General features: G+C 35.6%; 2 protein-coding genes and 1 non-coding gene across 3 annotated transcripts; 2 read left to right on the top strand and 1 right to left on the bottom strand.

Moving 5' to 3' along the window:
- Window positions 1–1,816: 1,816 nt before the first annotated feature.
- On the top strand, window positions 1,817–6,988 carry LOC125844039 (F-box protein At2g32560). Its single transcript, XM_049523269.1, has 5 exons — window positions 1,817–3,342; window positions 3,450–3,529; window positions 3,710–3,888; window positions 4,710–4,784; window positions 6,479–6,988. The coding sequence occupies exons 1-5, from the start codon at window positions 2,683–2,685 to the stop codon at window positions 6,664–6,666; spliced, it is 1,182 nt and encodes a 393-aa protein (XP_049379226.1). The 5' UTR covers window positions 1,817–2,682; the 3' UTR covers window positions 6,667–6,988.
- Window positions 6,989–7,282: 294 nt separating this feature from the next.
- LOC125846156 (U6 spliceosomal RNA) lies at window positions 7,283–7,383 on the top strand. Its single transcript, XR_007444318.1, has one exon. It is a non-coding gene; the product is annotated as a U6 spliceosomal RNA (small nuclear RNA).
- On the bottom strand, window positions 7,349–8,760 carry LOC125844042 (uncharacterized). The gene has a single exon (XM_049523273.1). It carries the CDS (start codon window positions 8,555–8,557, stop codon window positions 7,457–7,459), a length of 1,101 nt encoding a protein of 366 aa, XP_049379230.1. The 5' UTR covers window positions 8,558–8,760; the 3' UTR covers window positions 7,349–7,456.
- Between the last annotated feature and the right edge of the window lie 11,948 nt (window positions 8,761–20,708).

The raw sequence follows: 20,708 nt of genomic DNA, 5'->3' as shown, positions 1-20,708 counted from the left end.
ATCCGACTTTATTAACCAGTAATTTGATTTGGTCAACGTATCATGAATTTAAGATTTAATTCAAATTTAGTATGGATTTATCAATAAAACTTCACTGTCTACATGCGCTACTAGGTGATATAGTTAAAAATGTGATGCAGGGCGAGATGGGCATGGTAGGTTGAAACTTTGTGAGTTAAGATAGAACTCTCCCTCTCCATTGCCATTGTTAAGCTAAGTTTCAGATTTTGTTAAATTGACAACGATTGAAAATTTGATAGATGTTAATCTCTAAATCCTAATGTGTAAAAAAGAGGAAATTTAGGAAGAAGATGAGGAATTTGGGGGGAGGGGGGGGTTCATTTAAAGAAGTTACAACTTTTTTAGAAATATATATATATATTATTATTATTATTATTATTATTATTCTTTGTAAAAATTATAGATCATTCATTAATTTGTCCATTTAATATGTCATCAATGATTATAGCTCATGCATAAGATTTGTTGATCTGGGTGTCCATTAGGCACACCTATATCAAATAGAGATGTCTATTTAGTTGTTATGAACAACTTAAAAAGGCCATCTATGAATTTAGCCCTATACTATTAGCTCCCTTCTTGATGATTGCAAATATTTTTAGTATTGACATTTTATTGAGACTTGATACAAAATCAAGATAAAGTTAGAAAGTACATAGAGAGGATATAGAAGCTACTAGCTAAGTTGGTTTTTCTGTTTTTGATACCAACTAGAGTATATGCTTGCTTGCACTAGCAAATAACCCCCAAAAAGGAAAACAAATTCATGATTGGCTTTGGTGGAATAAGGAAAATAAGAACATCAACTTGTTGTACTAGTAGATGAGTTGCTAAACTCTCACCATTCAATTATTATTATTATATTAGTATGGTACAATTATCCTAGCTAGAATAACACATACCTCATTTTTCTCAATGTAACATCATTTGATTTGATATATAATTTATTTATTTTTTTATAAAAAATGTATAATATAAAATAAAATTTTAAATATTTACATAACTATAAATTATTCTTATTATACAAAAATGTGCCACGTGATTTTTTGAATGTATAACTTACATAAATCTCATAGTTTTAATATGAAATTACAATCTATCCCTCATTAGTTTGTAATTATATTAATTCCTTAAAAAGTAACACAAATCGGATACATTATAATATAAAGCGGATACATAATATGTAGCTTTGATACATTAATATGTAGCTCGGATACATTAAAAAAGTAAGGGATTTTAGAGGTTTTTAGAAATAGAAGGGGATATTGGAAATAAGAGAAACATAAAACGTGTATTTCAATAATTTTTTCTTTTTTTAATTTCTCACTCGGTGTTTGGTATCCATATTAGAGTCTGACTAAATTTGAATTCACGTCGAACAGTTTCACATTGAGGGTAAAATGTTTCCTAATAAAGGCGACTCTTGGAGTCCGACTAAATCCAAATTAATATTGAAAAATCTAAAATTGAGGATAAACCACTCCCTAACAAAGATGATTGAGGACTTTAAATTGAAAAACTCTGATTAAACATGAAGAAGCACTTACCATTCTACCAAAAATCTTATTAGTGTGACACATGAATTGAATGAAAAGGAGGAATGCCCCATATAATTGCATTTACTGGTGTAGCCGCTATTTCCTCCCACTTGTTTATGGAGATCAGTGGCAACCATTAGAGGTGTGGGTGTGGGGGTATTGCATTGAAATCCAAAAGAGCACAAAAACTAACCAATCCATGAGCTTCTCTTTTTAAACATTAACCACACATTTCATCTTTCGTGATTTCTCCTTGGTTCTTGGCCTAACTATTAGTACACTTTTTCAAGAATTCATTTTTATTTTTGTTTTTGTTTTTGTTTTGATGAACAAGAATCTAGGTGGGTGATTGAAAAGGGGACAACCCCACTTGTCTAATACACTATCTCAATCATCCTTCCTTTTCTTCTTCATCCATCTCCATATTTTACCTTTCTTGTTCTTTTTTTCATATACCTAGATTTGGTTTTCAAAATACTCCCTTTGATTTTTCCAAGAAAAGAGCTTGGTGCACAAAAAGTTGGTATTTTGATTAAAAGGGGTCTTTGTATCTGGACTCATCTCCTCTTTTTTCATTATTGGGGGATTTTTCCAGGTGTCAGAGGCCCATATCGGATCTGTGTACAAAAAATATCCATTCTTTATTGTGCATATGAACACTAATGGATTCTTGATGTGGGAATTTCCATTTTAGAACAACCTTCTGTTTGTATGTACATAAATAGAGGATAACCTTCCACTTTCCCCATTTGCTCTTGTGTCTAAATTTATGTGAACACAAATTATCCATTGTTTCCATTTTTTTCCTCATAAGGGTAAAGGGTGTGTGTATATAGTAATAGAGTTTAATTAGTCAATCTTGTTAGAGTTTTGGCGAGGCCCACAGTTTGTTTTGGTGGGCTTCGTCAAGCTAATAGAAGTATAATATCTGTATTTTGTTAAGAAAGGGGAGGGGGTATTAGTTTAGTTTTATATAATTGTTACAGGAGAAAGAGTAAAACAAATGAGTTGAGTTTCTACTTATTTTACTAACCTTGCTTTTAACATAATTGGTCATCTAACTTTTGATCTTTTTCCCCACATGATTTATGCTTAAATTGATAACTTTTTTCAACTTTAACAAATGCTTTTCTTATTGATAGCCTGCTTTACTTTCATTACTTTCCTTTGTAAGTCTCTTTCCCTTAAACCACTTCCCTTATGGAGTAGTTCTGAGGTGAGATTGTTATCAATCTGGTTTTGGAATGATTTATTGATTTTGAACCCTTTCAAGAAAGGATTTTTAGAATCTTTAATGTCCTCAAATGTAATGACACTGAGGAGGAAGAGTTTCAGCTATAGAGTAGAGAATGTTGAGACAAATTCTGAAATGTCTGTGTTGGATTTGCCTGAATTGGTTTTGGAATGTATTCTTGAGAGGCTCCCACCTGAGGGACTTTATAGTATGGCAAGTGTTTGTAGCTCTTTGAGGGAGAAATGCGCAAGTAAATATCTTTGGGAAAAGCATATGAAAGAAAAATGGGGTAGAGTTCTTGGCCCTGCTGCTCATAGAGAGTGGTTGTGGCATATTTCTTCAAGAAATGATTCAAGTTTCTTTAATCAGGCCAAAAAAAGAGGTTTAATGACTTACCTCTCCCAGTTTTGGCCTATTTCATTAGTTAGATCTAATCCTAGCACTAGTTTCAAGAAAAAGGATCCCCCAGCTATTGATTCAATCATGTCTATGTATCTTGCTCTTGAATCTGGCAAGTTTTGGTTCCCTGCTCAAGTCTACAATCGCGAGGTATCATCGATTTTCTTGATTTTAAATCTTCAGCTTGAATAGTTTTTACCTTTTTTTTGTGTGTGAAATGTAATCACTAAGATTATTTTCTCTGTTTCCAATTGCAGAATGGGCATGTTGGTTTTATGCTATCTTGCTATGATGCTGAGCTTAGCTATAGTCGAAGAACCGACACTTTCCAGGCCAGGTAATTGGGAATATGTTTTCAGAATTTTCCATTGTAAGTTAGACCGGAATTCCTTCTACCTGTCATCAGCAAAAAACTACATATGGAATTAAAAAGGGATCAAGAAATGCTATCTTCTTCTTATATATATATTGTCGATGAATTAGGTGAAATCAGTTTGTTTCTCTAATTTGTTTGCAGATATCCTCCACATGGAAGGAGGGCAATGGCAATAGAGACAGGTGTAACATGGGATAGATTAAGAGTTCCCCCTCTTGATACCTCTCCACATGATCTTTATATCTCTGATTGCTTGACTGAATTATGCCCTGGTGACCGCATTGAGATTCAATGGAGAAGAAACAAAGAATTCCCTTATGGTTTGTTCCCCTATAAACCATTCAAACATTTTTCTATTTTCATTACTTTTGAAACAACTGTATATATTTATCACCTTGTTGAGCCGAGGGTCTATCGAAAACAGTCTCTACCTCCAAGGTCGGGACTGTTTGCATACACTCTATTCTACCCTCCCGAAACCCCACTTGTGGGATTATGTTGTTGTTGTATTTCCTTTACTGCCTTTCCTCTTCCTTCCTATGTTACTTGGTGAAGTTAGGTAGTACTCTAAAATTCTTTAGTTGTGGACTTAGTTGCGTGGACTCTTCACTTTTGATGTCGCACCCATCTCGGATTCTCCTAAAATACACTACTTTTGGCGAATCCGACATGCACCCGTTGGCACTTTTGAAGAGTCCGAGCAACATAGGTTGAGGATAGTGTGTTACAAACAGGAAAGAGGACTACTCCAAGTCCTATTTCCAACTTGTTAGAATCTTCTTTGTTTTTTTAAAAAGGTCCTTGTTATCTTGATCCCTAAAACGTGTTGAACTGTTAAACCTGCCTTAATTGACCACAACTTTTTATTGATAAATTTTGGAATATATTTTCAATAGTACATCTTGGGAATGCTATGAACAGTTATTTTTTTTTCTAAAAAAATGGAAGGTGGCCAGCCTTTCTTGTTTGGTAGAAAGTTGAATCAGCTGGTTAGTAGAAACTTGACATCCTATTATTTGATTTGATTCCACTGTCACTTTCTTTCTAGGAAACGTAACGAACTTTGATTGGTGTTTTGATGATATTGAAAAATCTATCTTTGGTTTTTCCAATCTTTGAATTTTTGTGGCATATTTTGTAGGCTGGTGGTATGGTGTTGTAGGCCACTTGGAAACGTGTGATGGAAATGAGTATTACTGCCGCTGTCATGAAAGTGGTGAGTTATTTCCCCTTTCACATCCATAGCTAGTATGTTTTTCAGCCGTATACTTTTATACCAAGTCAATTGGAGAATCCAGCCGTAACTTTACTTACCAGTTATCTGTTGATTGCCTTCTTAAATGGGCTGAATTCAAACATTTCACCTTATACACTGCTAAGCTTAGTTGCGCGGACTCTTCACTTTTGATGCTGCACCCATCTTGGATTCTCCAAAAATACACTATTTTTGGCGAATCCGACACGCACCCATTGGCATTTTTGAAGAGTCCAAGCAACATAGCTGCTAAGTCAATTATTCAACGGAACAAAATACAAGAAACACAAACATCAGTTTCCATCAGAATCAAGATCATAGGTCTCATTTGTGGTCCAGATTAATGACTATATACACATATTCTTGTTAGATTGCTTAATTTGGAAGAAAAGGCGGACCTACAAAAAGCTTGTTAACCTCCATAGTTGTGCATTCAAGATTTTCACACATATATGTAGGATAAGAAGACATCTTAGCTGTGAATTTTAATTCTAGCTAAATTGACAATTCATCATTATCACAAAATAGACCGTTTCTTGAGTTAAGGCCCCTCTTTGACTCCCATCACTTTGCATGTGGGCTCATCTTTTATGTCACACAAGACAAGTCCTATTCATTTTGTCATTTTTTCTTCCAACATGGTCATAAGTGCTGTTTCAGTGGAGCATATTTAATAATATAAGCAATCTGAAAGAGACTTGTAATTTTCTCAGCCTATGATCCTTCCTTGTGGAGCTGCATTAGTGATGCCTCTTATATTAATATATAGATTGATTGTCCAAGATTTTCAATTTCATAGTCTTACAAATCTTGTGAAGTTTCACTATTAGTAACAACTTCACATCTCTTCCCTTATGTCATAGGGGGAACTCATGACTAGAAGCAATCGTTATGGTTTGTTTTGATATCCGGTAGGAAAAATGAAAAAGGAAAGGTCCATGCTTTAACTAAAGAACTACCTTTAACTTTACATAGGACTCTTAAGAGCTCTACCTTAGCAACTTTTTTTTCCCTATCTTTTCCTCACCAAATCTCTTTTTTTTTTGTGGAGTTCGTCAAGTTCTTACATAATTCAAATATTAACTTCTGGACCCCATATCCACACTTCATTTCATATTATATAGATTTTAAACTCATCTTTTGGTGAAGTTATCAAAGCAAAATATGACAAGTCTGATTAAGATGGTAGTTTGGTGTGACTATATATTCACTTTGAACACCTTTTATCATTTGAGAAAATCAATCAATCAATCACTTGGTAATAGTCCTCAAGCCTTGATTTATTCAATCAATCAATAAACTATCTTCGTTTTTAAGTCGGCTATATGAATCGTCTATATCCGATTTCAATCTAAGCCCTTCATTTGTTAAAGTTCTATTCTTTCAATTTGTTAGAACTTCATGTAAGGTTTCACAGATTTACTTTTCTAACATTGTAAAGGAAGAAGTGTCAGGGGAATGAAGCAATAACAGATAGTCTAGTAGATATCAACTGTTCCAAGGAAAAATGAACTGATTACTCGAAATCTAATGCCATGTCTTCTAATGTTATGATACAGTACATAGCAATGCAAGTTCTTTTCACTTTGCAACTCCAAAGCTGTTATGTCGTAGTGTTTTGTCATGGTTTCTAAACCTCAATGTGGTGCTTGCAGATACTGTAGTGCTAGAGTTCAAGCAGTATACTCATGGATCGCGGTGGAGGACAACACACATTGATAGGAAAGATCATCGCGAGGAAGGAAATGAGGCTGATGGATTTTATGGAGGAATCCGGAAACTTCATAGCAATGAAGAGATTTCTATGTGGAGACGCCTGTGGCCATCCGATGTCTTGGAGTAAGTTGCAAGCTCTCCATTGTTGGCAAAAACCTCATTTGTTCCTTCAGAATGTGAGGAAGTTACACCTGAACTTGGTAGTTAGCCATTTTCAGTATACCACTTCCACTTCTATTGTTTTGTGATCAGTGGGGGAGTTATTTCGACACTGATCCTAATTGTTTGTAAAATGATTACCACGTTTACAGATCGATTTGTTTAGTAAAATCTATTAAATCTCTAATTTAGCTTCTTGTACTAAGGAATTAGATTGTTGATCCACCTTTAAGGTTTCTGTTGATCAATGAAAGGACAGAAGCTTGGTTATTGGAATACTTAATAAGTTTTATGTTCTAAAATAACTACAACTGCAAAAACTTAACCTCATGCTACTTATTTTTCTTTTGATTAATGAAAGGACAGAAATTTTGTTTTCTATTTGGAGTTTTCATCCTTTAGCAAGTTTTTGGGTCGAAAACTATGTTATTCTTTGTTGTGTTTCATTTGTTCTTAGATATATTAAATGATGATTCAAAAAAGCTTTTCATTGAAGATAAAATGTCACAAATATGTTCAACTCTATATGGAACATAAACTACTCATCTCCTTTCAAATGAAAAATCCTACACTTCATTCCTTTCATTGTTTAAGGATTTTGTCTGATAAAATTGGAACGATACATAGAAGATTAGCATGGCCCTTGCACAAAGATGACACTGTTTAAGGAGTTTTTCATGTTTACATTTCAGAAAAAAATAAAATAAAGAACCACAAACACTATTGATAGATTATCTCTTTCTTTAAGCTTACTACATTTACCTAGGACTTTCAAGTCCATAACCCAAACAAAGTGCTGGTTTGTACTTCACAATCACCAACTTTGACTCCCCTCCATTTGCCTTTTTATTCCCCTTGAACTTGAAACTCAACTTCTTGAAGTAATTAGGCTTCCATAGTGCTGAAATTGGATTTATCATATTTCCTTCATTGTTCACTTTTCCAAATGTTGCATATCTCACTAGCATTCCTTTAAATTTTTGCATTTTGGTTTGCACAAACACATTCCCTTCATTAGTTTTTTGGGCAACACCATTTGAAGTGGCCTTGCTGGGTTTGAGCTTAGGCTCTTTTGTTCCAAAAAGCAAGTTCTTGGGGTTCTTGGATTCTTTTGAGGTTGGCCCAATAGTCATAGAATGGTTTAGAACCCATCTTCCATATGATGCTCCCTTGGCCTTAGACTCTATGGGCTTTCTTGTATTTGGGCTTGAAGGTTGAATTGGTGACATGGAAACAATTTCTTTTCTCATCTCCTCAATAGTCCATTCCACATTTTGTGCTCTAAATGGTGAATGTGACCTTGTGCGCCTATGGTGATGATTTGGATTGCTATCCCTCCCCCTATTATCTTCCTTCATCACCTTTTGCATGGCAACAACAAAAGGATCGATGCCTCGTCGAGCAAACGAGGACTTAACCATAGCACTTGGAGAGATAGTTAAGCATGCAATCGATCGTTGACTAGTATATAATTTGATGTCACGTTCACATTGGAGCCTTGGTGGTAGTTTAAGGGGCATGACATGACCGTTAGAGAAAAGTTCATCCGCAAATGCCATCTCGGGGAGTGAGCCACCCCTCTCTCTTCGTTTCTCGTCCCACGATTGATCATCTTCAGAGTGGTCAAAGTTCTCATGACATGTCTCAAACTCCACACAACTTGTATCAAACTTTTTGCTTGTTTCAAATTCAAAATCATTCAGGGTGGTCAACCCACAATCGTCACCCTCAGCTATAGTGCTACCAACCCTTTTACCCGGGCTAGCCGGGGCGCTATGGTAATATTGCACCATGTAAGAAGTTGGACTTGTTGGTGCTGTCACATAGGGAGAAGTTGAAGGTGGAGATGAAAAATCCATAGGGTAGAGAATTGTAGTTTAGACAAAAGGCAAATTGAGAAAGTTTTGAATTTGCTCTTTAAGAAGTAACTAAAGGAGTTTGAGTGCTTATTATTTTGCTCCTGAATTTAAGGATTGCCTTAAAGTCACAAGCACTACTACCATTTTATTTGATTCTAAAATAATCTTCAAAGCTAAATAAACATAGAAAATATACTCATTCATGTCCCTAACTATAGACTAAAGCTTAAAAGCTAGCATTCAAAATATTGGTGTATAGTTGTTTGATTAAAAAATAGTCATATGTGGACCAACCACAAGAATATTATTATGTATATATTTGGATATTTGTTGCTTCTTTCTTGGACTCTAATGCTGTTCAAAGACAAAAAAAAAAATTGTTTTTTATTTATTAGAGTTAGTGAAAGATGACTTTTTGGTCTTCTATTGTCTATCACAATCCTCTTCAAATGCTAATGTTTGGGATATTATAATTTGTGGGACCAGACAAGAGTAATAAAGGGATGAAAAATAAATACAAGTCTTAACCAAAATATAATTGTATTCTTGTCCATCTAATAATTTTCAGATATATATACCTTTTATGATTTTATGCCCGTGTAGTGATACCCTTTTATGATTTTGTTGCAATAAAGAAAAAAAAATATTCTGTTCAAAGTGCCGTCATTAGAAATGAGTCCTATGATACGAAAATGCAGATTAGTCAAACTTTAATATGAATATCAGACATAGAGTAAAAAATTAAAAAAAAAATGAAAATTTAAATGACCACTCAATTTATTGTAATTGATCATCCAAACCACTCAATTTGTATTATCTTCCAAAAGTGATTCAACTTTGCCTATCAGCTTCCATGGTTAAGAATTGAGTCAGGTTTTATATAAGTTGGGTCCTAAATAAATCTAAATATTAACTTATTTATTTTTCTAGAAACTTATAGATGCCACATAATTAAATAGGTATTGAAAATAGTATTTCCGACTAAGATAACTATGGAAACTAACTAATCAAAATTAAATAACTTTTTTGAGACAATAAAATTGAGTAACTCTATATGGTCAATTAGACCATAAGTTTAATAACCATTCATATTCATGCAAGTCTATACATCCAATACCTATATATTACTTTATAATTTATACTTTAGTAGTCTCATTTCAATTTTTTTCTTTTAAGTTCTAACCGCTCCATGATGAATTAGTTGCCACCCGTGAATATATATATATATATATATATATATATATATATATATATATATATCCTCGATACGTGTGTTGCATGTGTACGTCAAATTATATAAAATGCATTTGTGTAAATATAATATAAATACTATTATAAAAGCAAATTTTGTGATAAATAATTATACATGAAAGAAAACTGCTTTAGTTTGTACTTTGTAGTATTTTATTTATTCACTTTCCAATTTTTGTATGTGATGCAAAACATGTATGCAAACAATAAAAACACCAATGGAGAAGGATGAAGAAGAGTGTACACAAATTTTATCATTGTCTCATTATGATAAAGATGTTGCCATATGATGATATAAGATAAATTATTTTTCGATTGTATTTGTATATTTTCTAAATTGCTCTTGTTTAAATATGTATTTTTTTTTTCCTTTTGTAGTCATTCTTAGAAAAACATCTTCCACTATAAGTATTAACAAGGTGATTTTTTTTTGTCTAACTCATATTAACATACAAAAAAATTTAAGCACTTCAATTTAATTTTTTTAATAATTAGTGTGTGTCCAATAGCGTTTACAAACTCGTAGATTTAATTATAAGGTACAATTGAAATAATGTCGTAACAAAATGTAGCGATTCCTTTCGGTTGCTAGGGGTAGGCCAACAGTGAAATAAATGAGTTAGAAAACTTTTCACGTATAAGTGATTTAAAAATTATAAGTTAGGCCAGTCTCAGAGAATGGATGGGGTAATATGTCTGAGCTTGGATCATGTTTTCTAGTAGCTAAGACATTAAAAAGTTCACGGGCCTTTCGAAATCGAATTCGGGTGAGTAAAACTCATGGTATCGGATTTGGCATGAAAAAGGTTAGTCTAGAACATCATGATTCTGTCACGATCCAAGGTAGCCCCTAGGCGTAACATGAAGTATAAGATCCCAAGAGGCCCCATACAAGCCACTTAGCATTCATAACATAAGAAATAGACAAAAAGATTTGAAAGACAGTTTCAATGTATCAAAGTTGTTATAAAGCAAAGCGGAAATTCTAGCATCGTCTCAATAGCCATCTAGTACATAAGAATGAAATCTAGGCAAAACCTGTACATCATGTTCAAAAATTGAAAGTAAGGAAAACTGAAAACAATAAATATCCATCCTCGAAGGATGAGGACTTACCAAAGATCGAAATCTCCTCAACGAACTCTAACCATGAAACTGGAACCCTGGCTGTCGGACCCTTCATTTGGGAAAATGTAGGAAACAGTATGCATTAGTACAAAATTTGTACCAAGTATGATCGCCATGCATAAAACATATGAAAAAATGCTTAAAGAGAGATACCTTCATAGGATGCAATGACCAAGCTAAACATGTGATAAGAGTTAGAAAACACGAGTCATAAAACATTGTCAATGCACATAATCATCATCTTAAACACGCATGAGATACTTCCTTGAAGTAACTTTAATTCATCATAACTTGCTTGTGGGAAGTAGCCTTAACTAACATATAAGACCATGTGAGCTATTAACATGGAATCCGGTGTCTCCCACACCGAAAATAGTTTTCCTACTTGCCACGGTAAGGACCATCAATTGCTAGCTTATGTGGACCCACTAGCTAATGTCTATCTAGACACTCCTATGTTGGCACATAGTTTATGAGACATGGGTAATCACCACTTGTCCACTCGGTTCTAAGCTTAACTTCCACAAAATAGTTCTTATTTATATTCATCTTAGCTCTTAAAGGAACATGGGTAGTCACCTCTCGTCCTTACATCATGTGACATGGGTAATCGCCTCTTGTCATTCAATTAAAGAGAATGGGTAATCTCCTCTTGCCTTATCATTAGAATACCTTCTTAGCATTGATTCATTTTAGGTGAGAAAACCTTTCAACCCTAAGAACCCTTATCATGTGAGAAAACCTTTCACAATTCATACTTTCATGTGTATATGAGAAATCCTTTCAACAACACAACAATAAACAACATCATTGATACTTCACTCTCAAAGCATCCTTAAAACATTTACATAAATTTCATGAGAACATGTTTGATTTCATACACTTCTCTTTCATAATCCAAAACCCACATTATATGATCATAACTTAGAAAAACATGGGGATTACATGAGTTTCATCAAAAAAAGAGAAGATATTAACTCAATTCATGCATAAAAGACCATAATTCAATCAATTAGATCAACAATCAAAGGAACCCATGACATGGAAGAAAATCATAACTCAATTGGGAAATTTTAACTTTAAAAATTGGAGAAGTTTGAAACTCCATGGATGAAAACTATCATACCTTTATGCCAAAAGCTTGACTTCAGTGGGAGAATTGGAGATTTGACTTGAAACCCTAGATTGGACCATTCTTCTTCTTCAACTTCTAGAGAGAGTAATATTTGAGAGGTCTTCTTTTGTGAATTTGAGAGAATGATTTCAATTGGAAATTTTTTGGGGATATAGGGGTTTTGGTGAAGGGTAAAATGACATAATATTAGGATAAAATAATTAGGAAAAGACCCAAAAGCCCTTAAAAATAATAACTACCGATCTAGATGATGGCCAGATCGACGTTCTGTTTGTCAGATCACGGACCATCCTGGTAGGGCGTCGTTTGGATCAGAGGCTAGGTTCTGAGGCCTTGATTGATGGACCCCCCTACACAGACTGTGGATCCAACGACGTTTCGTTGGTCGTGGTTATGGATCTTGACTTTTGATCCTAAATTTTGTCTAAGATGGGGCTCACCTATGAGACCTACCTACGACTCGTACATTGAACGACGGACCGTCCTGGTAAACCATTGAAAATGAACTGGAACTAGACATTTTGAAAAAACTAACTGGCCAATCCAAGGATCCAACCTACGGTTCGTGTATCAAACGATGGATTGTCGGGGTGTTTGTCGGTCGTGGCACCATATTTCTTAAAAGCTGAAATTTTTACCCTTTCTCAAATATAAGGTGTTACATTATGTCCCCCTTGGGATCATTCGTCCTAGAATGAGATTCAAGATATCATAAGGAAGGTAGGAACTCAAACCTAACAACCCAACATGCATGTAATTACATAAATGCTCATATCCGAGGAGGAAACATCAACTTCAAGCTAAAGCATGTTCAAAATATCATACCATGAAGTCAATATGCAACTCATACTAAATGCACATAACATGTAGAAATCAATCAAGTTGACTCATTTTCTCAAAAATTAAACTTTTTCATGAACATGCATAAATAAGGAAATCGTGGAAATATCGAAGACACATGACAGCAAAATAGTAAACCATGAGGAACTCAATACCTCAAGCTAAAGTAGGGGTAGAAGGAAAGAGATAAGGATATCAGGACATCATATTGGCCTTAGCCTCCTAAGTAGCACCCTCAACTAACTGATTCCTCCACAAAACTTTCACGGAAGCAACTTCTTTGTTTCTTACTTCTTGACTTGCCGGTCTAAGATCTCTACCGGTACTTCCTCATAAGAAAGGCTCTACTTAACTCCCAAATCTTCTAAGGGAACTATAGATGTCGGATCACCGACACATTTCTTCAACATGGAGACATGGAAAACTAGATGCACTGATGCCAACTCATTAGACAATTCTAGCTCATAAGCAACCTTACCAATACACCTCAAAATCTGATATGGGCCTACATATCGGGGACTAAGCTTCCCTTTATTACCAAATCTCATTACACCCTTCATGGGTGAAATTTTCAAATAGACCCAATAATTAACATCAAACTCAAGATCTCTTCTTCTAACATAGACATATGACTTTTGGTGACTTTGAGCCATTTTCAACTTTTCTCTAATAAGTCAAATTTTTTCCATTGCCTCATGTACCAACTCGGGACCTATTAGGGTAACTTCACCCACCTCAAACCAACCTATAGGGGGATCTACACCACCTACCATACAAGGCCTCAAATGGAGCCATACTAATACTTGAGTGATAACTATTGTTATATGCAAACTCAATCAAAGGCAAATGATCATCCCAATTGTAGACACACGATTTTTAACTGAACCTAAAATTTTACACTATTTTAGTGGTTAAATATTTCTTTTTAGATTTAAATTAAATATTTTGGTTTTATCATATCTTAGTAAGTTTATTGTAAAAATATTTGAAAACCACAAAAAATAGAGTTATGTTTTAAGATAAGTTTTGTTTTCAATTTATTCAAAAGAGAAGAAAATGTTCAAATATACTAGTGTTTCTTAATTATTTTTTTTTAATTAGCTATTATTTTTTAAATTTATATTAATTTAAAATAATTAGTTAATATTTTTAATTATTATATTTCATATTTATATATACCTACACATTATCCCACTACCCCACTTCCTCACACAACAACACCCACTTCCCATACATTCCCCAGTTACTATACAGGTACTACTATATACACCCTCAACCCCACACAATATAGAAAAGGAACCAACACTTGACAAAAAAAAAGGAAGAAAAAGAAAGAACTCTCAACCTTACCAAAGATACTCATACGTACAGAAAAGAAAAGAAAAATCAGTCAAAAATCCCACAAACCGAAAGAGAAAAACACACACACACAACTACACAACACAGCAACACAAAAAATACACGAGAAAGAGAAAAAAAAAACAGCGCACACACAAAGAAAAGATTTGTGAGTGTTTTAGAGCTTCGGTCAAATCTTGCAGTACTTATTTTTTTCATTTTGATGTTCAACTTTACCTTATCTCTTTAATTTATTTATAGAAGTTGATGTAATCATGTGATAATTTTTTTTTTTTTATAGTTTTGTTTCCTTCATAATTTGATTGAAATGAGTATCGACATCTTTAGTTTATTTTGAGAGTTAAAATAAACTGTTCGCAATCTTGAGTTATATATTTATGTTATTACTTAGTGCAAATCTTTAAAAGATGAATAAAATCCCATTATTATGTAAGAATTTATTTTGTTGTTATTCAATTTTGTTGTGCCTAAGCCATTGTTTTTATGACATTGTTATAGCTTAAGGTTGATATCAATTGTATGTTCAAATTTATGTATTTTTTTGGATAAATAGGTCATTACCCAAATAAACAAAAAATAAGTTATGTTATTGAACTTGAATTTACTCCATTAGGTTGGTTGAATCCTTGAATATGAAGATTAATTTAATTAAAAATATCATCAATTAATATAATAATGGAATGAAAAAAAATTAATTTTCTAAAATTCACAAAAATAAGAGTAAGTACTTTTAATACTAGATAAGTTTTAGGCACGTTAAAAATATTTGTTTCAATTAAGAATGTGGTTATACATCTTTGTTAAGGCACTTAAAAATATTAAAGGATGCAGTGACGCACCTTGTCCAATATTATAATTAACTTTCGTTAATTTAAATTTAAGACTTATAGATAAAATCATTCGCGAATAAGGCAGTTATGCCTCTAAATGTCAAGATCTAGAATGCAGTTATGATCGTGTTTAAGACTAATAAAAGTTCAACAAAATAAAAAATAAAAAAATGCAAAATCTTAGCTTATAAAATATATCAAAAAATAGTTTAAAAATAATTAGAAGTCAATAAAAGTGACCGTGCTAGAACCACGGGACTTGAGGGATGCCGAATACCTTCCCAACAGATTCCTTACCTGAATTTCAAGGCTGCAGACCAAAAATAAAAAGTCATTTCCTTTTGATTAGAGATTAAAATGAAAAAGATGACTTGAAACACCATAACTCAATTCCAAGTGGCGACTCTGAAAAAAATAAAAATAATCCCTAATCAATAACGTAACTTAAATTGGAAAAACCCTTCTACCGGTCGAAAAAGGGGTGTGACATCAATTTCTCTTGAAATCAATCACACATGCTCTCAACATATCTTCCAAAGTTTGGACAGTACACTCTGCTTGTCCATCGGTTTGTGGGTGAAAGGCCGTACTAATCTTAACACAAGTACCAAGACCTTTTTGGAAGGATTTCCAAAACTGAGAAGTGAATTGAGTATCACGATCTGAGATAATAGATAAAGGCACTCGATGCAATTTTACCATCTCTCAAGTACAACTTAGTGTAGTCTTCCGCCAAGTAAGAAACCTTGAAGGGAATGAAATGAGCCGATTTGGTCATTTGATCTACAGTGACCCAAATCGAGTCATGTTGTCGCAGTGTGCGAGGCAAACCAACAACAAAGTCCATATTCAAATCTTCCCACTTCCAAGTAGGAATGCTAATGTCTTGGGATAAACCTCTTGGTTTCTGATGCTCAACTTTGATTTGTTGACAATTGGGACACTTAGCCACAAACTTTGAAATATCCCTCTTAATCCCATTCCAGCAATAGATTTCCCACAAATCACGGTACATCTTGGTGTTTCCTGGGTGAATGGAATATCGGGAATTATGAGCTTCTGACATGATCTGTTCTCTCAAGCCATCAACATTAGGAACACATAACCGAGCTTGATATTTAAGTACCCCTTCCCCCCTTGGGAGAAAGACTCTACGAACATTTTAAGCACCACTTCCTTTAATTCAACTAAAGTCGGATCAAGACCTTGCGTGGCTTTCACATTAGCCACAAAAGACGATTCCGAACCATAACCCCACCTTTGGTAGAGTCCACTAACTGAACACCCAATCGGGCAAATCTACAAACGTCTCTGTCACGCCCCGAGCTACCCCTGAGAGGCGGACACGGAACCTAGGACCACAAGTGATCCCAAGATAACCCTGCTGACATGATCATGAACATACTAAAGATAATAAACTGATGCGGAAGCTAAATCATAAATAAGTCTGAAAAGACGGGGAATACCCATATACTATAGCTGAATATATCAAATATGAGAGTTTAATACAAAAGAAATATCAAACTCAAAACACTAAGTTGAATCTAACTATGTCTGATATAAGCCTCTAAACGAACTAGAAATGTTGGGACATGCCCCAACTAGATCTAGTAAAACTGAAACTAAAGACTAAAAGCGAGAAAGATAAACATGTCACCAGTCCTCGAAGAATGAGGACTCACCACTGGTGCTGCTGAACTGAAGACTGGGAACCGATCTAAGCGTGATCTGGATACTGAGAACCTGAACCTACATCACGAGAAGATGTAGCGCACGTATGCGTCAGTACTTGAAAGGTACTGAGCATGCAGGATAGAGTAAAGCTGAAATAACATATAACTGAACAAAGCAATAAAGCAATGAAATAATCTGAACATGATATAGATACCGAGTGCTGAGCTAACTGAATGCAATGACCAATTTATAACATGCTGAGACTAAATACTGAATATACTGATAAATGGTCAATGCAATAGAATTTGACTGAACTGTGGGAGCTACTAATAACCGACATAAAACCACATGAGCTAAATGTGGAGTCCGATGTATACGCCCCATCGAGAGGACCCAATATACCCTCCCAGAGGTATAGAGGCATGCTGGCGTGATCACTAAACTGATATTGCCCACATAGGGGACTTACACCTACGTGGCTCGTAGTTCTGGGACTATATGGGTACGCTGAAACCCTAGTCCAACTCGGTATTATGCTACTCCCAATAGATTAAGTGGTTAACACATTATGACTGAGTTTCTGTAAATACTGGATAGCTCGAACGGAACATGCAAACTGAGAATGCAACAATTAATCTGATAATGATGCATTCATAAACTGAGGCATGTATAACTGAATACTGAAATATCTGACCTAGCATATGTAATTCAAGAACTAAAGAAACACATAGCTAGGGTTCTGAAATTCATGCGATAAACTGAGCAATAACATGATAATCTGATTTGGAATATTTAAATAACTAATTCATGATGATCTGTTGAAATTCTAGAAACCCTAGGTCTGTTCATAATCATGGAATCAAGAATCTGATTGAATTCTAGGGACCTAATGGGCGAAAGGAACCCACTAGTGAAATCCCACATACCTGGTGACGAATTCCACGGAGAAATCTTTCGATTTCGGGGCTGGAACTGAAGAAACCTTGCTGTGTTCTTGAACTAGGATTCTTGACCTTTTTCTCCTTTCTTGCTTCTAATTTTCTAAGTTTTGATCAATGATTTCGACTAAGGTAAGTTTTAGTTATGTTTCTAGGCTTAAACTGATTAAAACCTCATGATTTAGGGTCTAAACGATGTATCTTAGGGGTTAATAGGAAAAGACCAAAAGACCTCTGAATTAGCTGTTGTCGAACTGACTGACGGACGGGACTGACGGTCCGTCAATCAATCGACGGTCGGTCGATTGGGTCCGTAGGTCGAGTCTGCCCGACAGGGCTTCACTAAAACATGCATAACTTTTTACTCGGAGGTCGAAATTTAGCAAACTCAGTGGATTTGGAAAGATAATTCAATTATCTATCTAACCATAGGTCATGTGACACATAATTCGTTTTGTGCTAAAAGATATGACCATCTGAAGTTGACCCATCAATATTTTTCATCTAACTAGCTGCTAACCTCATCTACGGTCAGACCTACGGACCGTGGATCGAATGACGGTCCGTGCTGGTCGACCGTAGTTTGTGTTAGAGGCTGGTAAGGGAAGTCTCGATCCACGGACACAGACCACAGACCGTGGGTCTGTCCGTGAGTCGGGACTTAGCCAAATTTTCTAACTGAGTTCTGGGGAAGTTTTCTGTCACGAACCACGGACCTGCAGGATGGACCGTGAGTCCATCTATGGTCCGTGGATGGTGTCCGTAAGTGCCATCTGTAACACCAGAAATCTGAAATCTCTATTTTCGGATACGGGGTGTTACATTATCTCCCCCTTGGGACCATTCTTCCTCGAATGAAGACTAATCTAGCTTAAATAGAGGGAGAGGGCTACAATCACTACCACTAAACACTGAGAACTGAATTTCTAACTGAACTCAGTTCCAAGAACATGCAAATACGCTGAAAATGCAAGTACAAACTAAAGGAACATGATTCTAAGACTGAATTTTCGCATGAATGACTGAAAAACTGAAGAGGAACTATTACCTCAAGCTGGAATGGAATCAGAAGGAAAGAGGTGAGGATACTTGGACTTCATGGCTGCTTCGACGATCGAGAATCTCAATTGGTACATCCTCATATGAAAGGCTATCTTTCAGGGCCACACTCTCTAATGGCACTATGGATGCTGGATCACCCACACACTTCTTCAAAAGAGAAATGTGAAAGACTGGATGCACTGCTGCTAAGTCTGCTGACAACTCTAACTCATAAGCCACTTTACCAATCCTTTTCAAGATCCGGTAAGGGCCTACATATCTGGGACTGAGCTTCCCTTTCTTGCCAAATCTCATCACCCCTTTCATAGGTGACACTTTCAAGAAAACCCAATCATCAACTTGGAACTCTAGTTCCCTTCTTCTCACATCTGCATAAGACTTTTGGCGACTCTGAGCAGTCTTGAGTCTATCTCTAATGAGTTGCACTTTCTCCATAGCATCAAAGACTGAATCTTGTCCTATCAAGGCTGCTTCACCTACTTCAAACCAACCAACTGGAGATCTACATCTACGCCCATACAATGCCTCATAAGGGGCCATCTGAATACTGGAATGGTAACTATTGTTGTAGGCGAACTCAATAAGAGGAAGGTGATCATCCCAACTACCCTTGAAGTCGATCACACAAGCTCTCAACATATCCTCTAAGGTCTGAATGGTATGCTCTGCCTGACCATCCGTCTGTGGATGAAATGTTGTGCTAAGGTTAACCCGAGTACCAAGACCTTTCTGAAATGACTTCCAGAAATGAGAGGTAAACTGAGGACCTCTATCTGAGATGATAAACAAAGGAATCCCATGCAACCTCACAATCTCATTAATGTAAAGCTTGGCGTAATCCTCCGCTGAATCTGTAGTCTTGACCGCCAAAAAGCGAGAAGACTTAGTAATCCTATCAACAATCACCCAAATGGAGTCATGTTGTCTGCGAGTACGAGGTAAACCTGTGATGAAGTCCATGTTGATCACTTCCCACTTCCAAGTAGGATTGTCAATCCCTTGAGTCATACCCCCTGGTTTCTGATGTTCTACCTTTACTTGCTGGCAATTGGGGCACTTAGACAAAGTCTGCTATATCTCTTTTCATACCAGTCCACCAATAGACTTCCCGCAGATCACGGTACATCTTAGTGGTCCCTGGATGAATAGAATATCTGGAATTGTGGGCTTCTGCGAGAATATGCTGTCTCAATTCACCCACATCAGGAACACACAATCTACCTTGATAGCGAAGTACACTATTTCCCCCTTGGGAGAAAACCTCCACTCTCTGATTGTGGACTGCACCCTTAAGTTCAAGCAAGATTGGATCACTATCTTTCTTTTCCTTAGCCTCTACTACCAAAGAAGATTCTGCCCCATTCTGAACCGTTACACCACTATCTGATATGCTCATAAGACGAACTCCTAGGCGAGCAAGTCTGTGAACATCCTTTGCTAGCTCTCTCCCTTCTTCCTTAACATGTGCTACACTACCCATGGATAGTTTGCTAAGGGCATCTGCTACTACATTCGCCTTACCCGGATGGTAATGCACGCTTATATCATAATCTTTGAGGAACTCAAGCCACCTTCTCTGGCGAAGATTCAACTCTTTCTGGGTGAACACATACTGAAGGCTCTTATGGTCTGTGAACACATCTACGTGAACACCATACAAGTAATGTCTCCAAATCTTAAGTACAAACACCACTGCTGCTAGCTCGAGGTCATAAGTTGGATAATTCTTCTCATGCATCTTAAGTTGTCTAGAAGCATAAGCTATAACCTTACCTCGCTGCATCAACACATAACCTAGGCCGACTCTGGATGTATCACAATAGATCACATAACTATCTGAACCCTCTGGTAGAGTCAAGACAGGAGCTGTAGTCAACCTAGTTTTCAGTTCTGCAAAGCTTTTCTCACAATCATCTGACCATTGGAACTTAACC

This window comes from Solanum stenotomum, chromosome 11 (genome assembly GCF_019186545.1).
Source record: "Solanum stenotomum isolate F172 chromosome 11, ASM1918654v1, whole genome shotgun sequence".
Classification (NCBI taxonomy): domain Eukaryota; kingdom Viridiplantae; phylum Streptophyta; class Magnoliopsida; order Solanales; family Solanaceae; genus Solanum; species Solanum stenotomum.
The sequence above is the reverse complement of the archived record's forward strand: the minus strand, read 5'-3'. Positions and strand labels throughout refer to the sequence as shown.